The 26,973-nt window shown below is 46.5% G+C and overlaps 1 protein-coding gene across 2 annotated transcripts in view; it reads right to left on the bottom strand.

Moving 5' to 3' along the window:
* LMOD1 (leiomodin 1) overlaps positions 1–25,452 on the bottom strand; it is a 53,373-nt gene extending 27,921 nt beyond the window's left edge. For both annotated transcript variants that reach the window (XM_025388689.1, XM_025388697.1), the window contains exon 1: positions 24,945–25,452. In XM_025388689.1, coding sequence (XP_025244474.1) covers positions 24,945–25,205 — 261 coding nt within the window. In that variant the 5' untranslated portion in view covers positions 25,206–25,452. The remainder of the gene's footprint in view (positions 1–24,944) is intronic.
* Between the last annotated feature and the right edge of the window lie 1,521 nt (positions 25,453–26,973).

Here is a 26,973-nt window from a genome sequence, read left to right as displayed (position 1 = left end):
GTCCAGAATAGGCAAATCTGTAGAGACAGAAAATAGATTAGTGGTTGCTAGTGGCTGGTGGGAGGAGGAATGAAGGATCACTGATGATAGGTGTGGGGTTTATTTTGGGACTGATGAAAATATTCTGGAATTAGATAGTGGTATTATACAACTTCGTGAATATACTGAATATATTTTCACACTGAATATACTGAATATAATATTGTTATATATAATGTAGTATATATAATACACTATATTCATTGAATATACTGAATATTGTTTTTTCCCTAAAAACACTGATATTTAAAAGGAGTATTTTTTTTTTTTTTTGAGATGGAGTCTCACTCTGTCACCCAGGCTGGAGTGCAGTGGCATGATCTTAGCTCATGCAACCTCCATCTCCTGGGTTCAAGTAATTCTCCTGCCTCAGCCACACGAGTAGCTGGGATTACAGATGCGCACCCCCATGCCCGGCTAATGTTTGTATTTTTAGTAGAGACAGGGTTTCACCATGTTAGCCAGGCTGGTCTCAAACTCCTGACCTCAGGTGATCCACCCGCCTCAGCCTCCCAAAGTGCTGGGATTACAGGAGTGAGCCACCGCGCCTGGCCTGAGAGTGAATTTTATGGTATGTGAATTATGTCTCCATACAATTTTTTAAACTATTTACTTATTTTTATTTATTTATTTTTTGAGATGGTGTATTGCTGTGTGGTCCAGGCTGGAGTGCAGTGGCACAGTCTCTGTTCACTACAACCTCCGCCTCTTGGGTTCAAGCAATTCTCCTGCCTCAGGCTCCCGAGTAGCAGGGATTAAGGCACCCGCCACCATGCCTGGCTAATTTTTTGTATTTTTAGTAGAGACAGGGTAGCACCATGTTGGCCAGGCTGGTCTCAAACTCCTGACCTCAGGTGATCTGCCTGCCTTGGCCTCCCAAAATGCTGGGATTACAGGCGTGAGCCACCATGCCTAGCCTAATTTTTTTAGTTTAAATTTAAAACTTTAAAAGAGATCCTGTTTTTTTGTTTTTTGGTTTTTTTCCCTTGAGACAGTCTTATTCTGTTGTCTGTGGTGCAGTCACGCCTCACTGTAGCTTCGGCTTCCCAGGCTCAAGCAATCCTCCTGCCTCAGTCTCCCAAGTAGCTGGGGCTACAGGTGCCCACCACCACTCCAGGCAAATTTTTGTATTTTTTATAGAGATGGGATTTTGCCATGTTTCCCAGGCTGATCTTGAACTCCTGGGTTTAAGCAATTCTCCCATTTCCACCTCCCAAAGTTCTGGGATTATAGGCATGAGCCACTTTGCCTAGACAAGATCATGGTCTTAATTACATTAAAATTATAGAAGGGTTATATTAAACAAAATCTTATTTCACATGTTGTGCTTATCTTCTCTTGCTTTAACATCTAAAGGATAAAGACTAAGTAAATGAAAAATTAAAAACAAAAACAAACACCCAAACTATTTCTGAGCGAGGAACTGTTTGCAATTTACAGTGGTTGTAAAAGATAAATTGTAGACCAATGGAAAAAATGTGAGCTACATATGCAACTTTAAATGTTCCAGTAGCCACATTTTATTTATTTGTTTATTTATTTGAAACGGAGTTTCGCTCTGTCACCCAGGCTGGAATGCGGTGGCACGATCTCAGCTCACTGCAACCTCTGCCTCCCGGTTCAAGCAATTTTCCTGCCTCAGCCTCCTGAGTAGCTGGGATTACAAGTCAGCACCACCACACCCGGCTAATTTTTGTATTTTTAGTAGAGATGGGGTTTCACCATATTGGTCAGCCTGGTCTCTAAAACCTGAATTCAAATGATCCCAAAGTGCTGGGATTACAGGCGTAAGCCACTGAGCCAGGCCAGGAGTGACTCTTGACAGCCCTTCCCCAGGGTCTCCCAGAGGGCAGCGCTGAAGCATGGCCAGTGCCCATCTCAGAGTGGAGGGTTTCCAGAGTACAGCACAGTGACAGGAAAGCTGCTGCTGAAATGGCCACCAGGACTAAGCAGCGCCCATCCTGGAATTGGACACACAGTGGATGCTTCATAACTGCTGAACAAAGAGATGCATCTCGGCCGGGCGCGGTGGCTCAAGCCTGTAATCCCAGCACTTTGGGAGGCCGAGATGGGCGGATCACGAGGTCAGGAGATCGAGACCATCCTGGCTAACACGGTGAAACCCTGTCTCTACTAAGAAATACAAAAAATAGCCGGGCGAGGTGGCAGCGCCTGTAGTCCCAGCTACTCGGGAGGCTGAGGCCGGAGAATGGCGTGAAGCCGGGAGGCGGAGCTTGCAGTGAGCTGAGATCCGGCCACTGCACTCCAGCCTGGGCGACAGCGCCAGACTCCGTCTCAAAAAAAAAAAAAAAAAAAAAAAAAAAAAAAAAACAAAGAGATGCATCTCCCATTCAGGTGGAGGCCCAAAAAGAAGTCTGGAAGGACAGATTATTTTTTCTATTAAGTTATGCACAGTTTGTCGCAACTTGAGGTCAAAAGAAAGCATTCAGAGCCAGCATGGTGGCTCAAGTCTGTAATCCTAGCTGCTCAGGAGGCTGAGGCAGGAGGATCCCTTGAGACCAGGAGTTTGAGATCAGCCTGGGCAACATAGTGAGACCCTGTCTATTTACAAAAAAAAAAAAAAAAAAATTGTTTTTAATTAGCCAGTTGTAGCCACGTGCGATGGCTCATGCCTGTAATCCCAGCACTTTGAGAGGCCAAGGAGGGGGCAGATTGCTTGAGTTCAGGAGTTCAAGACGAGCTTGGGAAACATGGCAAAACCCCATCTCTACTAAAAATACAAAATGTTAGCTGAATGTGGTGATGCACACCTGTAGTCCCAGCTACTCAGGAGGCTGAAGTGGGAGAATCTTATGAGGCCCAGAAGTCGAGGTTGCCATGAGCTGTGATCGTGCCACTGTACTCTAGCCTGGGTGACTGGGAGTGCCATGCTGCCTCAACAAAAGAAAAGAAAGGAAAGGAAAGGAAGAAGAAAGAGAAGAAAGGGAGGGAGGGAGAGAGGGAGGGAGGGAGAGTGGGAAGGAAGGAAGGAAGGAAGGAAGGAAGGAAGGAAGGAAGGAAGGAAGGAAGGAAGGAAGGAAGGAAGGAAGGAAGGAAGGAAAAGAAAGAAAGGAAGGAAGGAAGGAAAAGAAAGGAAGGAAGGAAGAAAGAAAGAAAGAAAGAAAGAAAGAAAGAAAGAAAGAAAGAAAGAAAGAAAGAAAGAAAGACAGAAAGAAGAAAGAGAGAAAGAAAGAAAGGAAAAAAAATTAGCCGTAATTTTTAACAGTGGCATGTGCCTGCAGTCCCAGCTACTCAGGAGGCTGAGGTGGGAGGATGAACCCAGGAGTTCAAGGCTGCAGTGAATTATAACTGCACCACGGCACTCTAGCGTGTGTGACAGAGCAAGACCCCATCTCCGGAAAAAACAAAAAACAAAAAACAGAGAGAGAGACAAAGAAAAGAGTTCAAGATCCTCTGGCCGGGTGTGGTGGCTCATACCTGTTATCCCAGCACTTGGGAGGCCGAGGCGGGCAGATCACTTAAGGTCAGGAGTTCAAGGCCAGCCATGGCCAACACAGTGAAACCCTGTCTCCGTTAAAAATACAAAAATTAGCCAGGCATGGTTGCACCCGCCTGTAAGCCCAGCTCGTGAGGCTGAGGCAGGAGAATCTCTTGAACCCAGGAGGCAGAGGTTGCAGTGAGCTGAGATTGTGCCACTGTACTCCAGCCTGGGCTACAAGAGCAAAACTCCATCTCAAAAAAAAAAAAAAATCTTCCTTGGCCACCAGCTGGTGGCCTCTCTAAGCCTCAGATTCTTCACCTGTCAAGTAGATTAAAATTTACCTCCCCTGTCTACCTTATAAGGCTGAAGCAAGGATCAAATGAGATAATGTATGTGGAAGCTCATAAATCTTCAGACCCAAGGCATTAGGCTCTGCTTTTATTGCACATGGATGAGCTGGGGCATATTGTGTGATGTTCCAAGACAGCAACTAAATACTTACCTATAAGCTTCTGGGAGTAAGACACTTTCCATTTTTCTCGGGAAAATTACTTTGTATGACCATTTGGTTATGGTTTGGTATTGCTGTGGAATGTTTTTAGGGTAGGGCCCTGTAGAAGCAGGAGGATGAACTAGTTGACCTTCTCTTCTTGACATCCTCCCAAGACCTGAAAATTTTCAAGGCTGGAGCCTTGAGGGGTGTGTGTGTGTGTGTGTGTGTGCGTGTGTGTGTGTGTGCGTGTGTGTGTGTGTGTGCACGCTTTATCTCTTTCTCTTTTTTATTTTTTAATTTTTTTGAGACAGGGTCTTTCTTTGTGCCCAGGCTGGGGTCCAGTGGTGTGATCATGGCTTACTGCAGCCTCGACCTCCCAGGCTCAAGCGATCCTCCCACCTCAGCCTCCCAAGTAGCTGCAACCACAGGCGGGCACCACCACACCTGGCTAATTTTTACATTCTTTTTGGAGAGATTGGGGGGTGGGGTCTCCCTATGTTGCCCAGGCTGGTCTCGAACTCCTGGGCTCAAGCAGTCCTCCCATCTCAGCCTCCCAAAGTGTTGGAATTACAAGTGTGAGCCACCACACCCAGCCAATTTTCCTTTTAGGTGGTAACATTTTTTTTTCTTCCCCAAACAAAGGAAAACCAGGCATATCTGCTCTATCTATACTGCATACAAACTGACACATTTCCCCTCAGGGAGTCAAAGTGAGAGGGAGGTGGAGGTTTGCTCTGCTTGGCAGATAGTCCAACATCAGGAACTTGATCCTCTAAAAGAATAATGTGTGGCCTCATGTTTCTCTGGGCTATGGAGTGTCTGTGCTGTGAACTGACCCTAAGTCTCTGTTGCCAGTGCCCAGTGAGTGTTTTTTCTCTTTTGGGGGCTTTGTTTCACCCACCAACCCATAAGGCTCAGCTGGGGAAGCAGTGTGTTAACTGTTCTGTTTATCATCTTGTTTGGCTGACTCCATCTCTCTGGGGATGGGCGCCAAAGGCCAAGAGAAGGAGCCTGTGCTGAGGCTCCGGGGATCTGTTTAGGGCCTTGGAAAGTGTATTTATTGAGAGCCATGTAAATGTCCAAATATAGGCAAATGGTTCAACACAGCCATACAATAGACTCTGATGACATCCACTGAAAACAACGTTTAGGAAGAATTTTTAGTGACATGAGAAAAGTGATTATAATATGATAAGCAAAAATATAAATAAATAAGGTAGGGGACACAATTTATGTGAATATGTGGCTGTTCATTAAATGATCTCAACTACAAAAAGAAAATACATAATTATACACTCAAAAAAATTGAAGCTGGGAGCCGTAGCTCACACCTGTAATCCCAGCACTTGGGGAGGCTGAGGAGAGTGGACTGTTTGAGTCCAGGAGTTTGAGACTAGCCTGAACATCATGGCAAAACCCTGTCTCTACAAAAAATACCAAAAAAAAAAAAAAAAAAAAAAGCTGGGAGTGGTGGTGCGTGGGAGCAGTAAGCTGAGATTGCACCACTGCACCCCAGCCTAAGCAATAGAGCGAGACCTTGTTTCAAAAACAAACAAGCAAGAAAATTGACAATGGCTGATATATTTAGCCAATAAGACAAAGAATTATTGGCTATTTTCCTTTTTTTCCCCGTGTTTAGGATATTGTCTATAATGAGCCTTATTACATTATAAGCATATTTTTCTTCAAATAAAATAAATTTAGAAGTATCATGTCTGTGTTCTTTATATCACCCCCATATGCTTTTAAGGCAAAGATGACAGAGACCGGAAGTAAAACCAAAAGCCTCCCAACCTCAAAGAACTTTGACCATTGGAACACTTGAGTCTTTAGTACTCTGGGATCATTATTAGATATTTTCTTGGTGATTTAAAAATTATTATACTTCGTTGGGCATGGTGGCTCACCCCTGTAATCCCAGCACTTTGGGAGGCCAAGGTGGGAGGATCACGAGTCAGGAGATTGAGACCATCCTGACCAACATGATGAAACCCCGTCTCTACTAAAAATACAAAAATTAGCTGGGTGTGGTGGCACGTGCCTGTAACCCCAGCTACTCAGGAGGCTGAGGCAGGAGAATCACTTGAACCCTGAAGGCGGAGATTGCAGTGAGCCAAGATCACGCCACTGCACTCCAGCCTGGCGACAGAGCTAGACTCCATCTCAAAAAAAAAAAAAAAAAAAAAAAAGAAGAGAAGAAATTGCTATACTTTTCAGTGAAGTTGAGGACATGGGACAAGTGGGACAAGTGGGTTATCACTAAGTAGCAAGTGGAAGAGATGCTGCCATTGGAGTAGGTGAGATGATCTACCTTGAGGAAACTCAGTGTAAGCAAAATGGTGCAATGTCAACCCTTGGCAACTGGAATTTCAGAAGAAAATTTAAGCCCTTACAGCCCTAAGGCATCTATTATATAGCGTTAATTTCTTTCCTATGAATTGAGAATGGGACCAGCTAGCATCTTTGGGAGTGCTGGGTTTGGAATGTTTGGAATGTGTCCTCCAAAATTCATGCATTGGAAACTCAATCCCCAGTGCAGTGGTGTTGGGAGGTGGGGCCTAGTGGGAGGGGTTTGGGTCATGGGGGCACTGCTTTCATGAATGGATTAATGCCATTATCATGGAAGTGGGTTTGTCATAAAAGGACAAGTTCAACTTCCTGGCTCTCTTTGGCCCTCACTTGTCCTTCTGCCTGCTGCCATGGATAGGATAACGCAGCAGTGAGGCCCTCACCAGATACAGGCCCTTGATCTTGGACTTCCCAGCCTTCAAAACCATGAGCAAAATGTACTTCTGTTCATTATAAATCACACAGTCTGTAGTATTTTATTATAGCAGCACAAAATGGACTAAGACAGGGGGAACTGAGGATATAGTCTCTCAGTTCATTTTCTCCAGGCCTTAATTATCTTATAGAAGCCTGGCTGAGAAAAGCTGATCAGTTACCTACAAGGACCTAACCCAGTTCTGCTCCTCCTTTGCTCCAGCCTCACAACTCGGGCTTCAGAAAGGCAAGTCTGTGTCTACCCTGCTGCACAACAGGTATATCCAGATACCTTCCAGGTCATCATAGCCACATACCCAAGCACTGGGCCTCCCAAAGGGGTGGGCTCCGTGAGTGCTCTGAAGAGGGCAGCTCCCTCTGCTGCTCCTATGTGTGTGATCCAAAGGGAAATCTGCTTGTAGCAAGTTCTCTAGGAGAGCTGTATTACTTTTTCTAGATCTAGAGGCAATGCTGCTGAACTTCTCCAGATAGATACTTTAGGGAAGAATCCAGATGATGGGAGCTAAAGGCCTTATCTGAGTGCATATAGAGCAAATTATTAGCAAACATGTTATTTTTTATTATTATTATTATTATTACTGAGACAGAGTCTCCCTCTATTGCCCAGGCTGGAGTGCAGTGGCGTGATCTCAGCTCACTGCTACTTGTAACTCCCAGGTTCAAACAATTCTCATGCCTCAACCTCCCGAATAGCTGGGACTACAGATGTGGGCCAGTATGCCTGGCTAATTTTTTTGTATTTTTAGTAGAGACGGGGTTTTGCCATGCTGTCCAAGCTTGTCTTGAACTCCTGACCTCAAGTGATCAGCCCACCTCGGCCTCCCAAAATGCTGGGATTACAGGCATGAGCCACCACACCCGACCTGCAAAAATATTATTAATATTTTCTTTAAGGTCTATCTGTGGCCCTAGGGATCACAGGTGGAATTTATTTATTTATTTATTTATTTATTTTGAGACAGAGTCTGGCTAGTTGCCCAGGCTGGAGTGCAATGGCGTGATCTTGGCTCACTGCACCCTCTGGGTTCAAGTGATTCTCCTGCCTCAGCCTCCCAAGTAACTGGGATCCTCTTACAGGCGTCCACCACCACGCCCAGCTAATTTTTGTATTTCTAGTAGATCAGGCTGCTCTCGAACTTCTGACCGCAGATGATTCATCCGCCTTGGCGTCCCAAAGTGCTGGGATTACAGGCGTGAGCCACCATGCCTGGCAAGTGAACTTAATATGTTAGTTTGTAATCTCAGATTACTATAGAGCTGGAAGACAGAATTGCAAGGAAATGAAGAAATAAATGGAACAAGTTTAAACTGAAGGGGAAATATGGCAGTGATCTATCCCAACAATTCAGACCTCAGAGTGTAAATTTTAGACTGATTTAATTGGTTATTTTTAAAACCTGGATAAAAAAGGATCACTGCCAAATCTTCCTTTATTTGACAAGTTGGATACAAAATCATATTTTCAAATAGTCTCAGAAGGGTATAGATGAATTATAAATTTTGTAGATTCAATCAAGTGTGATAGAACTGCCTTTGCAAATTCCTCATCCTTTATTCATTCAACAGGCATCTATTAAGCCAGGTATTGTGTTCACTGCTGGGGACGTGAAGATGAATAAGAGTCAGCCCTCATTCTTAAGAAGTTTGGGAAAAGCACAGAAACAGACAATGCTGAAATGATGTGTTACATGCCAATGGAACAGGAAGTGCCAGAACTTGCAGGTGGTGCTTTGTGAACACAGAGGTGGAGCACAACAACTCAGGCTGGAGGGGTCCGGAAAGCTTCTAGACAAAGTGTCAACTGAGTTAAGCCTTGAAAGAGGAATGAGGGTTGGCTAGGCCTGGCATTCCAGTTGGAAGTGACAATATGTTCAAAGGCACAGAGGAAGCAAGATAAAGCCTGGCACTCTCGAGAACCAATGGTCAAGTATAACTGTAGGGTGAGAGTCAAGGTGAAGAGCATTCGTAGCTTGAGAAACAGGAAGGCACTGGATCATCAGTGGCCTTCTAAGCCAGGCTAAGAAGTGTGAATTTGATGATGGAAGCTACATTGAGCAATTGAAGGCTTTTACAGAGGGAAGGTCAACTGTGGGGAGGATGGATTCCAATGGCACGAGAAGAGAGGCTGGGAGATGAGTTAGGAGGCTGTAACGTTCTTCTAGTTGATAAGTGATATGCGTGGGAGCAACAGAAGTTGAATTGCGAGGAGGGGCAGAGTCCAGAGAGATCACAGAGGCAGAAACAACAGGATCCTAACACCAGGAAAGTCTGGAGACACTGGGAGAGGAATTGGAGCAGGACAGCCCAGGGTTATGACGTAGGTGTCTGATTAGATGGTACTTCTATTCACCAAAGTGCGGAACACAGGAGGAAAAGCAGGTTTAGGGGTCGGGTGGGGTGACAATGATTAATTTATTTGTAGACCGGCTGAATTTGAGACACTTGAGGAGTCCAAGAGGCAACTGAATGATCTAGAACTCAAAATAGAGATCTAGGCCAGAGATAGAAAGAGAGCATACGGGGATAGCTGAATCCATGGGGTTGGATGAAGGTAGCCATGAAGACTGCATAGGAAGGGCAGAGCCCTAAACAGTAATATTTAGGCAATAGAGTATGAGCTGCACACAGAGGAGATTAAGAAGGAACAGCTAAAGAGATGAAAGGAGAACAAGGAGAATGTGCTGTATTGGCACCGAGGGAAATGAGTGTTTTAAAGAATGACAGAGTGGTTAAATACCACAAAGTAAACAAATAGTATAAAGACTAAAAAGTGTGCTCAGATAAAGGCAACAAGGAGGTCTCCAGATACCTCATCTGTGCAGTGGTGGGTGGGGGCAGAGACGTCCAGGGTGATAGTCAGCATAGATGCCATTTCCTACCTCTTAGCTAAGAAGGAAAGGAGAGAATGTGGGAATTGGGGAGAAAGACCCAGTAAAAGGGAATGTTGAAGAGAGAGAGAGAGATGTTTAAAGGAGCAAAGGTCCCTGTGGAGGCGGGAGATAAGAGATTCTAAAAAGTGGGTTTGGGTAATAGTCTGGGACAGAAGAGGGATATCCTTTCCGTGGGATAAAAGAGAAAGGGAAAGCCAGGTTCGGTGGCTCACGCCTGTAATCCCAACACTTGGGGAGGCCAAGACAGATGGATCACTTGAGGGCAGGAGTTCAAGACCAACCTGGCCAACTTGGCAAAACCTCACCTCTATTAAAAATACAAAAATTAGCTGGGCATGGGGGTGCATGCCTGTAATCCCAGCTACTCAGGAGGCTGAGGTATGAGAATCGCTTGACCTCGGGAAGCAGAGGAGGTTGTAGTGAGCTGAGATTGTGCCACTGCACTCCAGCCTGGGTGACGCAGTGAGACTCCGTCTCAAAAAAAAAAAAAAAAAACAAAAACAGGGAGAGAAAGGTGGGCAAAAGCTTGCATATATGTATGCTTGCAAGTTTTCAAGTGACAGAAGGGGAATTTGAAGACATTTTCATCTGATGGCTTCAAGTGTCTCCATGAAATGTAAGGCTAGATAATCTGTTGAGGGTGAAAAGAGACATGTGACAAGAGAGTTTGTAAAGAAAGCCTGACTGGGCACAGTGGGACACGCCTGTAATCCCAGCACTTTGGGAGGCTAAGGTGGGACAATCACCTGAGCTCAGGAGGCAAGGCTGCAGTGAGCCATAATCATGCCACTGCACTCCAACCTGGGTGACAGGGCAAGACTCTGTATCAAAAAAAAAAGAAAAAAGAAAAAAGAAAAAAAAGCTAACTTTTAGGATAATGTCCCAGAGGAGTGAGAAGAAGGAGTGTAGATGTTTTCTGGGCAGCTTTGAGGGTTTGGCTGAGGTTATAGGGTTTTAATCCACAGAGGCACCAATACAGTGCTATTTGAGGCTGCTATTTTCTCCGGGTATGTTCAATAGCTTAGATGTACAATAGAACTGCTAAATGGTTACTTTCATCCAGGGTAGGGGTGATGGAAGGTTGGGGAGGACTAAGCATGAGAATTGAGGATAATGTTCAGAATAACCATAGTAACATATAAGCTAAAGAGGAAAATTACAAGTAAAACCTGAAAATTGAGTGGAAAAGAAGTCAGTCCATATTGGGAGTAGGTAAGACTAGGAATAAGAAGAGGCCATGAGGTGGGATATGCCTCTAAGTCATCATCTTTGGAAGAGATGAGTCCTGAGGTAGAGGAATCTGACCTGGGCTTTAGTGAAGTGTCCAAATCTCAATAGAGAGGGTCAGGAGGACAGGAGGCAGAACATGCTGAAAAGGATATACAGCACCTAGTTGCTCTCAGAGATGGACTCCATTAAAAATGATGGCTGGGACGGGGCCGGGCGCGGTGGCTCAAGCCTGTAATCCCAGCACTTTGGGAGGCCGAGACGGGCGGATCATGAGGTCAGGAGATCGAGACCATCCTGGCTAATACGGTGAAACCCCGTCTCTACTAAAAAATACAAAAAACTAGCCGGGCGAAGTGGCGGGTGCCTGTAGTCCCAGCTACTCGGGAGGCTGAGGCAGGAGAATGGCGTGAACCCGAGAGGAGGAGCTTGCAGTGAGCTGAGATCGGGCCACTGCACTCCAGCCTGGGTGACAGAGCAAGACTCCGTCTCAAAAAAAAAAAAAAAAAAAAAAAAAAAAAAAAATGATGGCTGGGAGGGGTGGTTCAGGCCTGTAATCCCAGCACTTTGGGAGGTTGAGGCTGGTGGATTGTTTGAGCCCAGGAGTTCAAGACCAGCCTGGGCAACATGGCAAAACCCTGTTTCTACCCAAAATAAAAAAATTAGCCAGGTATGGTGGTGCATACCTGTAGTCGGGAGGCTGAAGTGGGAGGACCACTTGAGCCCAGGAGGCAGAGGTTGCAGTGAGCCAAGATTGCACCACTGCACTCTGGCCTGGACGAAAAGACCTTGTCTCAAAAAGAAAAAACAAGAAGAAAGAAATGATGTTGATGACTATCACTTAACTTAGTGCCTACTGTTTGCAAAGCACTATGTTAGACCTTCTTCAAACTTTTGTATCTTTTCCTCATGGAGACCTTCAAATTAGGTGGTATCATCCTTATTGACAGAAGAAGAAATTGAAGTTCACTATGCATTCTCTATGACCCAGAAATTCCACTCTCAGTTACATACCCAACAGAAATGAAGTCAAAAGTGCACTAAAAATGTCTGAAAAAGTTCATAACAGCATTGTTTATAATAGCTCCAAACTGGAAACAACCCAATGTCCATTAACAGTGAAATGAATAAATAAATTGTGGTATATTCACATAGGAAAATGCTGCATAGCAATGAAGGTTTAAAAATGCTACAGATCCAGCCGGGTGCGGTGGCTCGCTCCTGTAGTCCCAGCACTTTGGGAGGCCGAGGCGGGTGGATCGCGAGGTCAGGAGATTGAGACCATCCTGGCTAGCGTGGTGAAACCCCGTCTCTACTAAAAAAAAAATGCAGGGAAATTGGCCAGGCATGGTGGTGGGTGCCTGTGATTCCAGCTACTCGGGAGGCTGAGGCAGGAGAATGGCGTGAACCTGGGAGGTGGAGCTAGCAGTGAGCTGAGATCGTGCCACTGCACTCCAGCCTGGGCAACAGAGCGAGAGTCAGTCTCAATAAAAAAAAAAAAAAAAAAATGCTACAGATGGTGTGGTGGCTCAGGCCTGTAATCCCAGCACTTTGGGAGGCCAAGGTGGGTGGATCATCTGAGGTCAGGAGTTCAAGACCAGCCTGGCCAACCTGGTGAAACCCCATCTCCACTAAAAATACAAAAATTAGCCGGGTATGGTGGTGGGCACCTGTAATCACAGCTACTTTGGGGGCTGAGGCAGGAGAATTGCTTGAACCCGGGAGGCAGAGGTTGCAGTGAGCCAAGATTGTGCCATTACATACCAGCCTGGGCAACAGGAGTGAAACTCTGTCTCAAAAAAATAAAAATTAAAAAAAAAATGCTACAGACAACAACATGGTTGCATGTCACAAACATAAAGTTGAGTGAAAGAAGCCAGACACAAAAAAATACACGCTGCATGACGCTCTCTCTCTCTCACTATATATATATATATATATATTTTATATATATATATAAAAGCAAGACTAACCTAGGGGATTAGAAATCAGGATGGGGCTATCTTTGGAGAGGAAGTTTGGGCGGGGACAGTACTGTGGTGCTGACGACATTCAATTTCTTGTTCATTTGTGATAATTCATGAAACTCTATACTTATGTTTTGTGCACATTTCTGTAAATCTTTTATATTCCAATAAAATATGTTATAAAACATTATTGTCAACTAAAATGAAATATAGACAAGGCATTAAAGAATAAAATAAAATAAAGTGAAGCTTAGAAATATTAAATGCTTGTCTGAGGCCACCCAGCTGATAAACAGTCAATTTGGGAATTAGCCCCAGGTCCCCCTGGTTTGGCTTGCAAGTCCAGCGCTTGTCCCACCACACCAGCTGTCAGTCATATGCTGCGAAGGGACCAGTGTGCTCCCTCCTTCTCCTTGGGCATGGGTGGCTTTAGGGACAGAAGATCGATGCACTGGAGGTGAAAATCTACTGGATTTTCAAGCAGCTCTGGCAGCTGGCTGTTGTCTGCTGACTATTCTCATGCCAGATTTCATATCCGGAAGTACTTTCATGTTTTCTCTGCCCTTATCCAGGGAGCACTGAGCATTTTTCCTGTGACCTGAGGCTTGACCTCTGACTATTGTCAGTCTCCTTGGTTTCTCCTCCCTTCAGATCAACTTATGGCCGCCAGTGCTGTCCTTCCAGAGCAGCACGTTGCATGTATGAGGCAAATCTCATCTTCCCATCACCACACTTATCAACCTGGCTGCATCTTGGTCCATCTCTGCTGTCTTCTCTCCTAATACAAGACATGACCACCTGCTGCTGACTCGTGACCCCTCAACTGAACTCCACCTCTTTTTGCCCCGTTTCCTGGTGTTATAAAAGTCTCCCTGTCTACTGAATTATCCCCATCAGCCATGCTAGAATATTCCCTGTCTTTCAAAAATATCCTCCCTGATTTCACATTTATCTTCAGCTGCCACCCTACTATGCTGCTTCCCATTAGAACAAAACTGAGGAAAAAAGAGACTTGTCTAGATGCTCCATCTCCAATCCTTATCCATATTCTCTCTTTTTAGTCCACTATTCACCACAGTGAAATCATTCTTGCCAAGGTTCCAATGGCTTCCATCTTACCAGTTACTGGGATTGATTATCTGTCTCACCTTATTAAACCTCTCAGCAAGAATGGATGCGGTGGAGTACACGCTCTCCTTCTGGACGTCCTTTCTCACCTGATTTGGTGAAACCACTCTGAATGTCCTCCTACCTCTCAGTCCCTTCACTGGCTCCTTCTCCTCTGCCAACACCTAAATGTGGGTATAACAAAGGGCTGGGGCCTCGGCCCTCTGCTCTCCTCCACTCACATTTATTCCCTAAGTGATCTCTTCCAGGCTCATGGCTTTCAGTATCATCCACAGACTGATGACTCCCAAATTTAATCTCCTGTCCCCTCTTCCCACTGAGCCCCAGACTTACACAACCCCTGTCAACCCAACATTTCCCCTTGGGGGGGTCTACTAAGCACAACAAACTTAACTTGTTCAAATCAGAATTCTTCACCTCCCAAAACCACTCCCTCCCTGCTGGTTCCCATGGCAGTAAAGGAATCAAATTCGGCCGGTCGTGGTGGTTCACGCCTGTGATACCAGCATTTCGGGGTTTTAAAAATTTTATTATTTTTTCCGACGGTCTCGCTCTGTCACCCAGGCTGGAGTGCAGTGGCATGATCTTGGCTCACTGCAACCTCCACCTCCTGGGTTCAAGCGATTCTCCTGCCTCAGCCTCCCGAGTACCTGGGATTACAGGTGCCCGCTACCACACCCAGATAATTTTTGTATTTTTAGTAGAGACAGGGTTTCACCATGTTGGCCAGGATGGTCTTGAACTCCTGACCTCAGGCGATCTGCCCGCCTCGGCCTCCCAAAGTCCTGGGATTGGCCAGGTGCGGTGGCTCATGCCTGTAATCCCAGCACTTTGGGAGGCCAAGGCAGGCAGATCACCTGAGGTCAGGAGTTCAAGACCAGCCTGGCCAACGTGGCGAAACCCTGTCTCTACTAAAAATACAAAACTTATCCGGGCGTGGTGGCGGGTTCCTGTAATCCCAGCTACTCGGGAGGCTGAGGCAGGAGAATCACTTGAACCCAGAAGGCAGAGGTTGCAGTGAGCCGAGATCATGCCATTACACTCCAGACCTTGTCTCAAAAAAAAAAAAAAAAAAAAAGACATCAAATTCACCCAATAGCTTAGGCAGTACTGATCACCCCGACTCTTCTCTTTCCCCCAATGCATCAACCAGTTTCCATTTCTCATCAAACCATCTTTGAGCTCTCACCTGAGCAACAGAAACACCTTTCTAACTGATCTCATTTCTGCACTCTTGCTCTCCTATAGTCTATCTGAAAGCTGGCAGAATGAGCCTTTTAAAGGCATAAATTAGATCACATGTCTCCCCTACTCAAAGCACTCCAATGACTTCTCATGGCATTTAGAATAAAAAGTCAAACTCTGCTGCCCTAAAAGCCCCACGTGATCGGAACCCTGCTTACTTCCAAGGCCTCGTCTCCTCCAGCCTCATTCCCCACTCCTCTTGCTCTAGTTATGGGGCCTGGCTTTTCCTCTGATACCCTAACCCTGCTCCCACTCCAGGGCGTGTGTCTTTGATGTTCCCTCTGCTTGGAAAGCTTTTCCCCACATCTTCCCAAGGCTAGCTCCTTCGGTCCATTTAGAATCTGCTCAAATGGGCCAGGTGCAGTGGCTCACACCTGTAATCCCAACACTTTGGGAGGCTGAAGCAGGTGGATCACCTGAGGTCAAGAGTTCGAGACCAGCCTGGCCAACATGGTGAAACCCCGTGTCTACTAAAAAATACAAAAAAAAAAAAAAAAATTAGCTGGGAGTGGTGGCAGGCACCTGTAATCGCAGCGACTCAGGAGGCTGAGGCAGGAGAATTGCTTGAATCTGGGAGGCAGAGGTTGCAGTGAGCCAAGATCACACCACTGCATTCCAGACTGGGCAACAGAGTGAGACTCCGTCTCAAAAAAAAAAAAAAAAGAATCTGCTCAAATGTCACCTCTTTTGGTGGTGAAGACCCTGACTATTTTGTCAGAAGTGGTCCCCCACTGATATAGTTGGTCATAAACTCTTCCCTTAAATGGCATTACTCTTTTTAGAAGATATATGTTATATGTTATATGTACACATGCTATATATGATCTGCATATGGAAATACACATATTGTCTGTCTCACCCATTAGAATGTAACCTTGGCCAGGTAGGGTGGCTCATGCCTGTATCCCAGCATTTTGGGAGGCCAAGACAGGAGGATCACTTGAACCCAGGAGTTCAAGACTAGCCTTGGCAACACAGGAAGACCCCAGTATCTACAAATAATTTAAAAATTATCTGGACGTGACGGCACACACCTGTAGTCCTAACTACTTGGGAGGCTGAGGCAAGAGGATCCCTTGAGCTCAGGAGGTGGAAGCTGCAGTGAGCTGAGATTGCACCATTGCACTCCAGCCTGGGCAACAGAGTAAGACTGTGTCTCAAAACAAACAAACAACAAACAAAAACAAAAACAAAACAGTGGTTCATGCCCGTAATCTCAGCACTTTGGGAGATCAAGGTGGGCAGATCATCTGAGCCCAGGAGTTCGACACCAGCTTGGGCGACATGGTGAAACCCTGTCTCTACTAAAAATACAAAAAAATTATCTGGACATGGTGGTGCACAACTGTAGTCCCAGCTACTCGGGAGGCTGAGGCAAGAGGATCGCTGGAGCCCAGGAGATGGAAGCTGCAGTGAGCCAAGATCATGCCACTGCACTCCATGCTGGGGAACAGAGTGACACCCTGTCTCAAAAACAAACAGAATGTAACCTCTATGAGGGCAAGAACCTTGTTTATCTTGTTCACTACTCTATCCTGGTGTTTAGAAAGTACATAATAGGAACTCATTAAAGAGCTGGTGAAATAATGATTTAATGGAGTCCTCCTCCCTCCTTGTAAACATAAAGCATGATTCATGAATTCTGTGTATAAAAAGAATGAAGAGAATGGGAACGCGAGGGGCAGATAGGAGTGAAGGGAAGGGAGGAAACTAATGTTCATGGGCCTTTACTACTAGGTTTCCAAGCCAGCACTCTGCTTAGTGCTTTATGTGGATTATTTTGCTGAAACCTCATCCTATGAAAAACCATTGTAATTTCCTTTTTTTTTTTTTTTTTTTTTTTTTGAAAGAGTTTTGCTCTTGTCACCCAGGCTGGAGTGCAGTGGCGCCGTCTAATCTCACCACAGCCTCTCCCTCCCGGGTTCAAGAGATTCTCCTGCCTCAGCCTCCCAAGTAGCTGGGATTACAGGTGCGTGCCACCACGCCTGGCTAATTTTGTATTTTTAGTAGAGATGGGGTTTCTCCATGGTGGTCAGACTGATCTTGAACTCCCAACCTCAGGTGATCCGGCTGCCTCGGCCTCCCAAAGTGCTGGGATTACAGGCATGAGACACGGCGCCCGACCGTAATTTCCGTTTTATAGGGGAGGAAACTCAGGCTCCAAGAGGTGAAGTCGCTTGTTTGGGTCATACAGCCAGCAACCAGCAGAGCAGGATCTGCACCCAGGTCTAGTTGGCCCGAGGAGAGTATTCTAACCACTAGACTTATATATTCTGCACTCACAGCTTAGCTGGGAATTTCTGCCCAAGGATGCAGCACCTTTCACTTGACAGGCTCGGGGGCAGGGGTCCTGCCAGCCCTGCTGGCTTGATCTGGAAGGAAGGCCGAGTGAAGTAACAATCGGAAGGAGCCTGAGGGCCGTCCAGGAGAGGATGGTGGAGGGGTGTGGGAACAGGAGGTGCTTCTATTCCTAGCTGTTTGTAAACAGCACCCCGACAACCCGGCTTGTCCTTTCTGCAGTGGGCCCCAGGGACAGCTGAAACCAAGTTCTCCCAAAGCAGCCTTGGCTTTTCTCAGCTTGTGCTGGGGTGGAAGCCTGCAGACAAGGAGAATCCACCTCGAAAGCTTCTCCTAATCTCCTTTCACTCTGCCTTTTTCCAACCCAGAAACTCAGTTTGGGCCCCTGAGCCTGGGATATCAAATAAATTCGGCAGAGGCTCATAGAAATCAGGCGGCTGGGGCCAGGCAGCGAGTAATTACATAAGCTCTGTCTCCCTGCTTTCCTTCCTCCCCTTCCCCTCTCTCTTTTGTCATTCCTTCACTCTCACTGGTTTTTTTTTTTTTTTTAACTTGATGAGAGATAAAATAATGTCGATTTAGCAGATACATGGGTACAAACTCTGAAGAGTGAGGAATGAAGGTCTCTCATGATGTGCCAAACACTTTCAATGCCTCATCCTATTTAATCTTCACTATAACCCTTCAAGGGTGATTGTATCATCCCCACTTGACAGGTAAAGTAATTGGGCCTCAAGAAGCTATGTTAATGAGATAGCATTGATAAAGCCTTTGGCACCAGAAGGCACTCAATCAAGTTAATGTTCTATCTTCCTTGGGTAACGTATTCCAGGTCACTGGATCAGTAAGGGGCAGGAGCAGAATTCAAACCTGGACCTATCTGATTCCAGACACCCATGGACTTTCTGTCTCACCATACCACCCAAACACTAACAAGCCGTTGGGGGAACTGATGAACCGAATGGAGACCACTGCTCTTTTGCTGGTTATACAAAAGTGGTCCAATAAATAAGGAAGGGCTTGATCTGGAAAGGCCTGCATTCTATGGCTCAGGATATTCCTGTTTATCCAACTTGGCAGGCATGTAAATATCAGCGTCGCCTCTCCTGTCCCCCATGCATGGTGCTGTGTGTTGTTCCTCTGTTCCTGCTGTGTGTGTTTATACACATGTGTATAGACTGCCTATCTCTCGGTGAGATTCATGCAGGCTCTGCACACTGTGGGACCAGCTGTAGATATGCTGACACGGTCTGACAAGGATACTCTAAAGTCTCCTGGAGGGGAGAGAGAGAGACTGAAGGAGGATAGACAGATAAGACCAGGGCTTTGACCTCACGTTCTTGTCCCAGCCTGGGGACCATGAAGCTCCCGGAATCCCTGAAGCCAACAGCCTTCTCTGATGCTAGGAGCAACCTCCACTTGGTTAGTGGGACACAGACCCCACCTCTTAACCATCTATATCCCGCTCTCACTGGTGAGTCATCTTATTTTACAAGTGCTCCTTGGTCCTGTCTATCTGTCCTGCCTCCCTCTTGCAGTTTCCATCCACCTGAGCTCTTTTTTTTTTTTTTTTTTTTTTTTTGACACAGAGTCTTGCTCTGTTGCTAGGCTGGAGTACAGTGGCACGATCTCGGCTCACTGCAACCTCCACCTCCTGGGTTCAAGGGATTCTTCTGCCTCAGCCTCTTGAGTAGCTGGGACTACAGGCATGTGCCAACACATCCAGCTAATTTTTGTATTTTTAGTAGAGACGGGGTTTTACCATGTTGGCCAGGCTGGTCTCGATCACTTGATCTCTTGATCTGCCCGCCTCGGCCTCCCAAAGCACTGGGATTACAGACGTGAGCCATCGCACCCAGCCTAGCCAAGCTCTTATACCTACTGTCCCAGTAAGGAGAAGGCAGGCACCCAGAGGGCAGCACTGAGGGGGAGAGCAGGCACTAATGCCTCACTTGCTCAAAATTCTTTTTTTTTTTGAGATGGACTTTTTTTTTTGACCCTGTCAGCCAGGCTGGAGAGCAGTGGCTCAATCTCAGCTCACTGCAACCTCTGCCTCCCGGGTTCAAGTGATTCTCCTGCCTCAGCCTCCTGCCTCAACCTCCCAAGTAGCTGGACTACAGGCATGCGCCACCACGCTTGGCTTTTTTTTTTTTTTTTTTTGAGATAGACTTTTGCTCTTGTTGCCCAGGCTGGAGTGCAATGGTGTGATCTCGGCTCACTGTAACCTCTGCCTCCCGGGTTCAAGCAATTCTCTTACCTCAGCCTCCTGAGTAGCTGGGATTACAGACATGCGCCGCCACGCCTGGCTAATTTTGTATTTTTAGTAGAATAGTTTCTCCATGTTGGTAAGGCTGGTCTTGAACTCCCGGCCTCAGGTGATCTGCTTGATTCAGTCTCCCAAAGTGCTGGGATTACAGGTGTGAGCCACCATGCCCGGCCATTTTTTTTTTTGTATTATTAGTAGAGATGGGGTTTCACCATGTTGGCTAGGCTGGTAAAATTCTTTTTTTTTTTAATTTAATTTTTAACTTTTTAGAGATGGGGTCTTGCTATGTTGCCCAGGCTGGTCTCGAGCTCCAAAGCTCAAGTGATCCTCCTGTCTCAGCCTCTCAAAGTGCTGAGATTACAGGCATTAGCTACCACACCTGCCCTCAAAATTCTTTAAATATTATACACATACAGAAGAAAACATATAAGTAAGAACAATATTTAAAACAAACACCTGTGGATTGTACCACCTAGTTTAAGAAACAATCAGTTGCTTTTTCAAACTCTGGATGGAGGCAGTTTCAAGTTTCAGGGAGAGATTTTAACAGAGTCTAGCCCTCTCCAGTGCCTGCTTTTCCCTCCCTGGGTCAACAGGCCCCCATCACCTCTTCTGCCCTCTCCACCCTAGCCTCCAGGGCTATTTTGGGTGTGTACCAGTTGGGGTTAATCTCCTTAAGCGTTGAGCCGTGCTGCTCAGTGCACTCCTGATAAGTCCCAGCCCTCTGCAAAGGGCATTCTGAGGTTTAGGCCACCGGCCTCGGGCCTTCCCAGCCCTGTAGAGAGATATCCTGGACACTGAACTGTGAACTAGAACCGACGGGGGAGGGGGCTGCAGAGGCTGTGCAGGCAGTGGGAGGGGAAGGTCAGGCCCAGCAGCCGCTATTAGTGGGGTGCTTCGGGTTTGCTTCTCAAGTTTACCTCTAGGGAGAGCTTTCCTCCACCCCTGCCAGCTCAGCTGCCCCTGCCCCTGGCTGGGTACAGGTGCTAATCCCCAGCCCCTGGTAACACCAGGGAGAAGGGAGGGGGAGGCAGGCTGGAGATTTTCTTTCCCACTTGGGAAGGAAAGAGGACACACAAGTTGACCGGTTGGGATCCGGTTCCTGAAACCTGAGGCAAGGACAAGAGGTTCACTGAACCGTTGGCTATACGCTTGCCCAGGGGCTTTGTCTTCTACCTGGGCTGAAGGAGAGTTCCCGGATGATCAGGTGGAGCTACACTGGCTGACAGGTCTGGCCCTTTAAAGGGAGGGAGAGAAGCTAGGGTCAATTCTTCCAAGTCCCACCTCTACCCTCCCCAATCCCCTGCTAACGTTCACTCAAAACAGAGGCTGAAGGCTTGCCGTGTGCTGGGCCCTGAATTTGCATTTTGCCCTCCAAGTCACACAAGATCCAAAAGTGATGTCCCAAGGGCTTTGGTACAGACTGGTATTGGAATGCTCAGACCAGGTGCCTGACTGGAAGACTACCTGAAGGAAGTGGTGCCTGAGATAGGCAGGACAAATAGGAGTTGACCTGGAAGAGGCACGGGTGGAGTATTCATGAAAAAGATAGTTAAACAATCAGGAGGAACAGGGACACTCTCTGGAGTATCCCATTCCATGGAGGGAGCCCCTGGAAGGAGAAGCAGGCCAAGGGCCCTCCCGCAGCCTAGACTCACTTTGTGCAATAGCCAGAGTATGCATCTTGGGGCTCCCCTTCTAGGGAAAAGACAGACTTTAAGACTGTCTTAAGGCCGACCTCCCACTATTGGTTTCTTTCTTTCTTTCTTTCTTTTAATTTTATTATGAAAATTTTCGAACATACATACAAAAGTAGAAAAAATAATATAATGAACACCTATGTAGACCCATCACCCAGCTTCAACAATTGTCAACTGGTGGCCAATCTTGTTCTATCTATACCCCCATCCAGATTATTTTAAGGCTAATTCCCAAAGCCAATAAATTTTTCCCATAAATATTTATGTATTTATGTCTAAAAGAGAAGAATCCTTTACAAAGTATATCTGCAACACCATTATCACACTTAAAAGAAATTAACAGAAATTAACAGAAATTCCTTAACAGCATCCAGTATCTAGTCAGGATTTACTTTCCCTAATCCACACTTAGTTTTAATAATTATGTTCCTACTCGTGGGGGTGGGGAGGTGAACATTTGACAGAAGACTATCATTTCAGCCAATATAAGAATTTGTGGTCTCCACTCTGTAACACTGATGGTTCTATACGTGTGTGTTTTGAACAGAATCTAAGTAGATTACATTTTTTTCAGGGCAGGGACTGACATTACTGTCTTTTTTGCACCTTAGTATGGCAGAGAGGAAGAAGCACTGATCTCAACTAATTAGCTGTGTGACTTTGGGAAGGTTATTCAACCTCTCTAAGAAAAAATAGGAATAAAAATACCCATCTCCCAAGAACTGTGAGGTTTAAAGAAAAGGTGAACATGCTCGGCATGTAGAAGGTTCTTAGTAAATGCTCATCTTGCTTTACTCTGTTTCAACCACCTTTCAGTTCTTCACATGGAGTGAAGGCCACCATCAGCGAGGGCTGCAGCCAGGCCATCAGCCTGGAGTCCACCTGCCCCCAGCTCTGTGCTGTGTCTGTAGTGTTGGTGGTCCCCACTCTGAGCACCCAGGGGTTGCTTGTTTACTTGGGCCACTCATTAAACTGACAGGTGAGGCTTGCGCAGTCCTCAGGAGACTGAGGGAAGAGAGGAGCTGGGCAGGAGCAGAGATTTGCTTTTGGCCCACTTCACCAGTTTCTGGGTTCCTTGACTCAAATGAAATAATAATTTCGTAGCTGGCCTTTATTGAGTGTTTATGACACGCCAAGCTCTGTGCTAAGTGCTCTACCGCAGTACCCCTTTTAGTATTCACAACCCTGTGAGATGGGTACTACTATCCGTATTTTGTAGGTGATGAAACTGAGACTTAAATTAGGTAACTTGTGACTTACACAGAGACACTGTTACTCAAACCAGGTTTTTCTAATACTTAAATCCAAGTTCTTGGCCACATACTCACTATTTTGCTAATGGTGCTAAAGAAGCCACCTTCTAGGGTTCATTCTCACCCAGATGTATAGAGATGACTTCTGCCCAGGCTCAGCATGCACCCTAAACTCCAGCCAGCCATTATGCCAATGTACATCCTTGGACAGGGTGAGAAAGAGTGAGGGGATCAGAACAGCCTATACCCACAAGGGAAAACCGGACCTAAAGGCATCTCCTTACATCAAGGATGTGCACACAAACACACACTGCTATTCCTTGACTCGGGCTCTGTCCGCAGAGCCAAGTGTGGGCCTGGCAGGGGTGAGGGAGGTGAGGCAGGGGAGGAGACGCTTGTCATGGTATTAACTGACTGAAGAAAAAGTCTATGATAGTGAAATTTCCAGGAACATGAGAATCCTTCACACTCCTGCTTGTGATTAGACTGCTTTGTTTGACTTCAGCCTCGGGAGTACCTTTCTGAGCACCGGAAGCTATGGATACATGGTAGTCATGGGCCCAGAGCCTGTGACTGGGAGTAGGGAAGAGTAGAGCCAATGATTTCCAGGGGTGCCAAAGCCTCTGGCTGCATTTCATTTCTTTCTGTATGATTCCTGATAGCTGTGTTGAGGTATGGGGCCCTCACAGTAAGTGTTACCACTTTTTCTGTAAATGTTTTGGTTTTATTCATCATTATCATAGCTGCACCCGGGGCAACCACTGTGTATACAGGACAATAAATTCCTGAGCCTCCTGGCTTCTCTCCCTCCTCCCTCCTTCTCCCTCTTCTTGGCCAAGGCTTAAACATAGGTGGTGGAGGAGGGGCAGCAGGGACAGAGACAGAGTTCCAGCTCCTCTTTGCCTCACCCCCTTCCCTCCTCCTCCCTTCTTTCTCATTGCTACACTAAAGGAGTCAGGGCTGTGTCCACCAATATGCTCTGTGACTAGCAGTCAACACAATTTCATACCCAGCCACACATGCCACACGCATTTTAGATGATAATGTTCCCATTCTCAGTTCCTCTGTGAGAATGTGCGTGTCATTTGAAGCTCTGTGCGTCAGTTTCCATAGAAGTAAAACAAAAAGCAAGAATTGAGACTGATCTTTTTCTTGCAAGAATTCACATGTAACAGATAATGTACAAGAGATGTGGCTGAGTAAGAGAATTAGAACAAAGACTTGAACAATTTTCCTATGCAACACTCTTTCCCATGGACAAAGGGACCCCACAAAGTCATACTCCATTGGAGGCTAGTCTGTCCAAGGAAAACTCACATATAAATGCAAAAGTGACCAAAAAAAAAAAAAAATTCCTCCAGCCAACTCAGGAAAACAGAAAGCAAGTTGTGCTTAAGCCCATCGTAGGTGTGAGCAGATGCTTCCAAAACCATCACCCCTTTTCCTTCCTCTATGAATATCTTCATCCCCCAGCAAAGTGGCCTCTTTAGCTAGTAAAAGAGTTAATTACCAAAAAAAGAGCATGCTCCCTCCAGAGGCTTCTCTGGAGAGTGCAAAAACAAAACAAAACCAAAAACCAACTAACCACAACAAAAAACATCTTCCCTGGGAATAAATTTGAAGCTATCGGGTCTTTAAGCCACATTTCCCAGGCACAGACTCCTTCCTGGTCCCTGTCTCCCTTTGCTTTGGGAAACTCATTTACTCCAAAGCCTCCTGAAATGATCCATGTGCCGTGAGATGCCCATAGGGGTGGGGACTTGAAAATGAGTTTTTCTCCCACAAAAAAAAGGCTTAGCTTTGTCTTTTTGGGTGGCTGACAGGAGACATAAAGTATCACTCTATCTTTTTACGCCTCCTCACAATAGGATGGAATGAGTGGAGAAAAACAAAGGTATTGTGGGACCAGGATGGAGTCAACTTGACAATGGACTCTTCAAGGACACCTTCCAGCTCCCATTCTACTAGTAGCTCTATTTGATTTTGTGGGATGTTGTGTTCCTCCAACATATCCAACTTCTGCTTATGAAACAGAAATTAGGAGTAAGAGATTTGTACTGCTAGTTCAGTGGATAATCATCAGTTCTGAAGCATTAAAATCCTTTGCCAACAAGAACATTTCTTCTAAGGAAGGAAGCATCCTAATCATGAAGCCAGGGTCTCCAGCCCTCCCCTGTCTCCCTCCTCCCCTCCAGGGCTGTGCTCACTCACATCCATGGACATCTCCCTCTGCATAAGTTTCTTGGTCTCCTTTTCACAGAAGTTGAGCATGGCCTCCCGGTTGTACACACCCGTGGACTGTTTCTCTGTCTGGTTTCTCTGCCGCAGCCCCACGGGAACACTCCCATCTGGGTCCACCACGTCCAGCTCCTTCTCCAACTCCTCCATCTCCTCGGGAGACAGGGTCTCCAGCAGGCTGTCGATGTCGGGGTCTTCACTCACCTGCCGGCGATATTTGGCTACCCTAGACATCTTGGCAAAATGGGCTGTGGCTGCCAGGGGCTATCAAGAGTCCTGGTGGGCAGGGAAGGGAGGGGGTGAGCTGATCTGGATGCAGGGAGTGGGCTGAGGAGCAAACTCCCGCTGGTCGAGGACTGCAGCTCCTTGGCCCTTCTGTGCTACAGGTGCTAAAGTGTTCACTGGAAGCAGCAGCCTCCCTGCAGCCCAGGGCTAGTGGACCCCGGCTGGACTAATCAGCGGCCAATAAGACCCAACAACTGCCGGGCCCAGAGAGGAGAAGCCAATCCCTAAGCTGGGGGCGGTCCTACCTCGCTGTCAGAGCTGTTTGAAACTTGAGGACATTCCAGGGAATCTTGGAGCGCTGCGTGACCAAATTTAGTACAGAGCAGTTTAGCCTTTTAAAGACAAGGGGCCATGCAATGAGAAAAAGATACAAAAATGCGTAGGCTGGCAGAAGCAGATCACAGCCATGGAGAGCCAGACAAGCAGGGATGAGGCCATGAGGGCCGGTGAACTGCTGGACCCAGGCACGTTCAAGAGCGTATTTTACTACTCCATCACCGTGTGGACATATCGCTGTGGTCAAGGTGTGCTTCATGGACTTCCTTCTACAGTATTTGGTAATGTGCTGGGGGACTCCCAGGTGTATACAGCTCCAGGAAAGGCTAGATTCAAGATGAGGAGCTGTTACTCCTAACCCCCTGCCTACCCATTTTCTTTCTACCCAGGTTCTGCCAAGGAGGACCTGAAGGCTGAGCATCAGAGGCTCCAGGCTCCTTTGGCCACTTCTTAAGAGAGAGACAGAAAGACAAAGTTAGAGATAGAGATAGCTAGGCAGGAGAGGGAGAGAGAGAGAGAGAGAGAGAGAGAATAAATCCTCACTGTGTACCAAAACTGAAAACTGGCAGGTTGTTTGGGAAAGAGAGGAGGATCTGCAGAAGTTGGGAAACTCTTAAAGGGCTGTCACTTTCCATGAAGTTCCAAGGCTCTTGGGAAGAGGGTTCAAACCTCCCCCTGTTGTCATCTGTTTCTTCCTCTGCTGGGCATCTGCAGACAGACCTCCTTTGGGAGCACAGAGGCAGGTCACCACCCACATATAAATCCAGAGCACAATTTAGTATGTCTTCAGGGAAGCAGAATTCTGGGCCGTCGGGAGAGATACGATTGCAACAGGTCTGGCATGTTTCATAGAAGGGCTTTCCACTGCTCATCCATCACGCTGCCCTGCACAAGTCACAGAGACATTCAATCCCCTGCCCCCCTCCCTCCTGCCACAAAATCCCTTCTAGAAGCTCTGGTGTAACCCATCAGGGTAGATGCTTCGATCTTTCCTGGCGTCTTTCCATCCTAAGCCAGAGAGAGACAGTCACTTGATCAGCATTTGCTGAGGCCAGGGATCGTCTGGGACTAAAACTTGGCTGTGCCATTTAATGTCCACTAGTCCAACTTTGGTTAAGGCTGAAGAGGGGAATGGTGCCCACTGCGGGGACTGAAGGACAGAGGGAAGGCAGGCAGACTTGATGGGAAAAGTGGAAGAAGACTTTAGGGAAACCTGGGGGTTGTCACTTTAAGAGTCAATAGCCAATTTATTGGTCAGTCCATAAGTATATATTTATTGAGTGATTTATTGAGTGCCTATTATTCAGGCATTGCTCTAAGAGCAAGAGATATAACTAAAGATACAAAATCAGGCCAGGTGCAGTGGCTCATGCCTGTAATCCCAGCACATTGGGAGGCCAAGGTAGGAGGATTGCTTGAGTCCAGGAGTTCAAGAACAGGC

This window comes from Theropithecus gelada, chromosome 1, assembly GCF_003255815.1.
Source record: "Theropithecus gelada isolate Dixy chromosome 1, Tgel_1.0, whole genome shotgun sequence".
Lineage (NCBI taxonomy): Eukaryota > Metazoa > Chordata > Mammalia > Primates > Cercopithecidae > Theropithecus > Theropithecus gelada.
The sequence above is the reverse complement of the archived record's forward strand: the minus strand, read 5'-3'. Positions and strand labels throughout refer to the sequence as shown.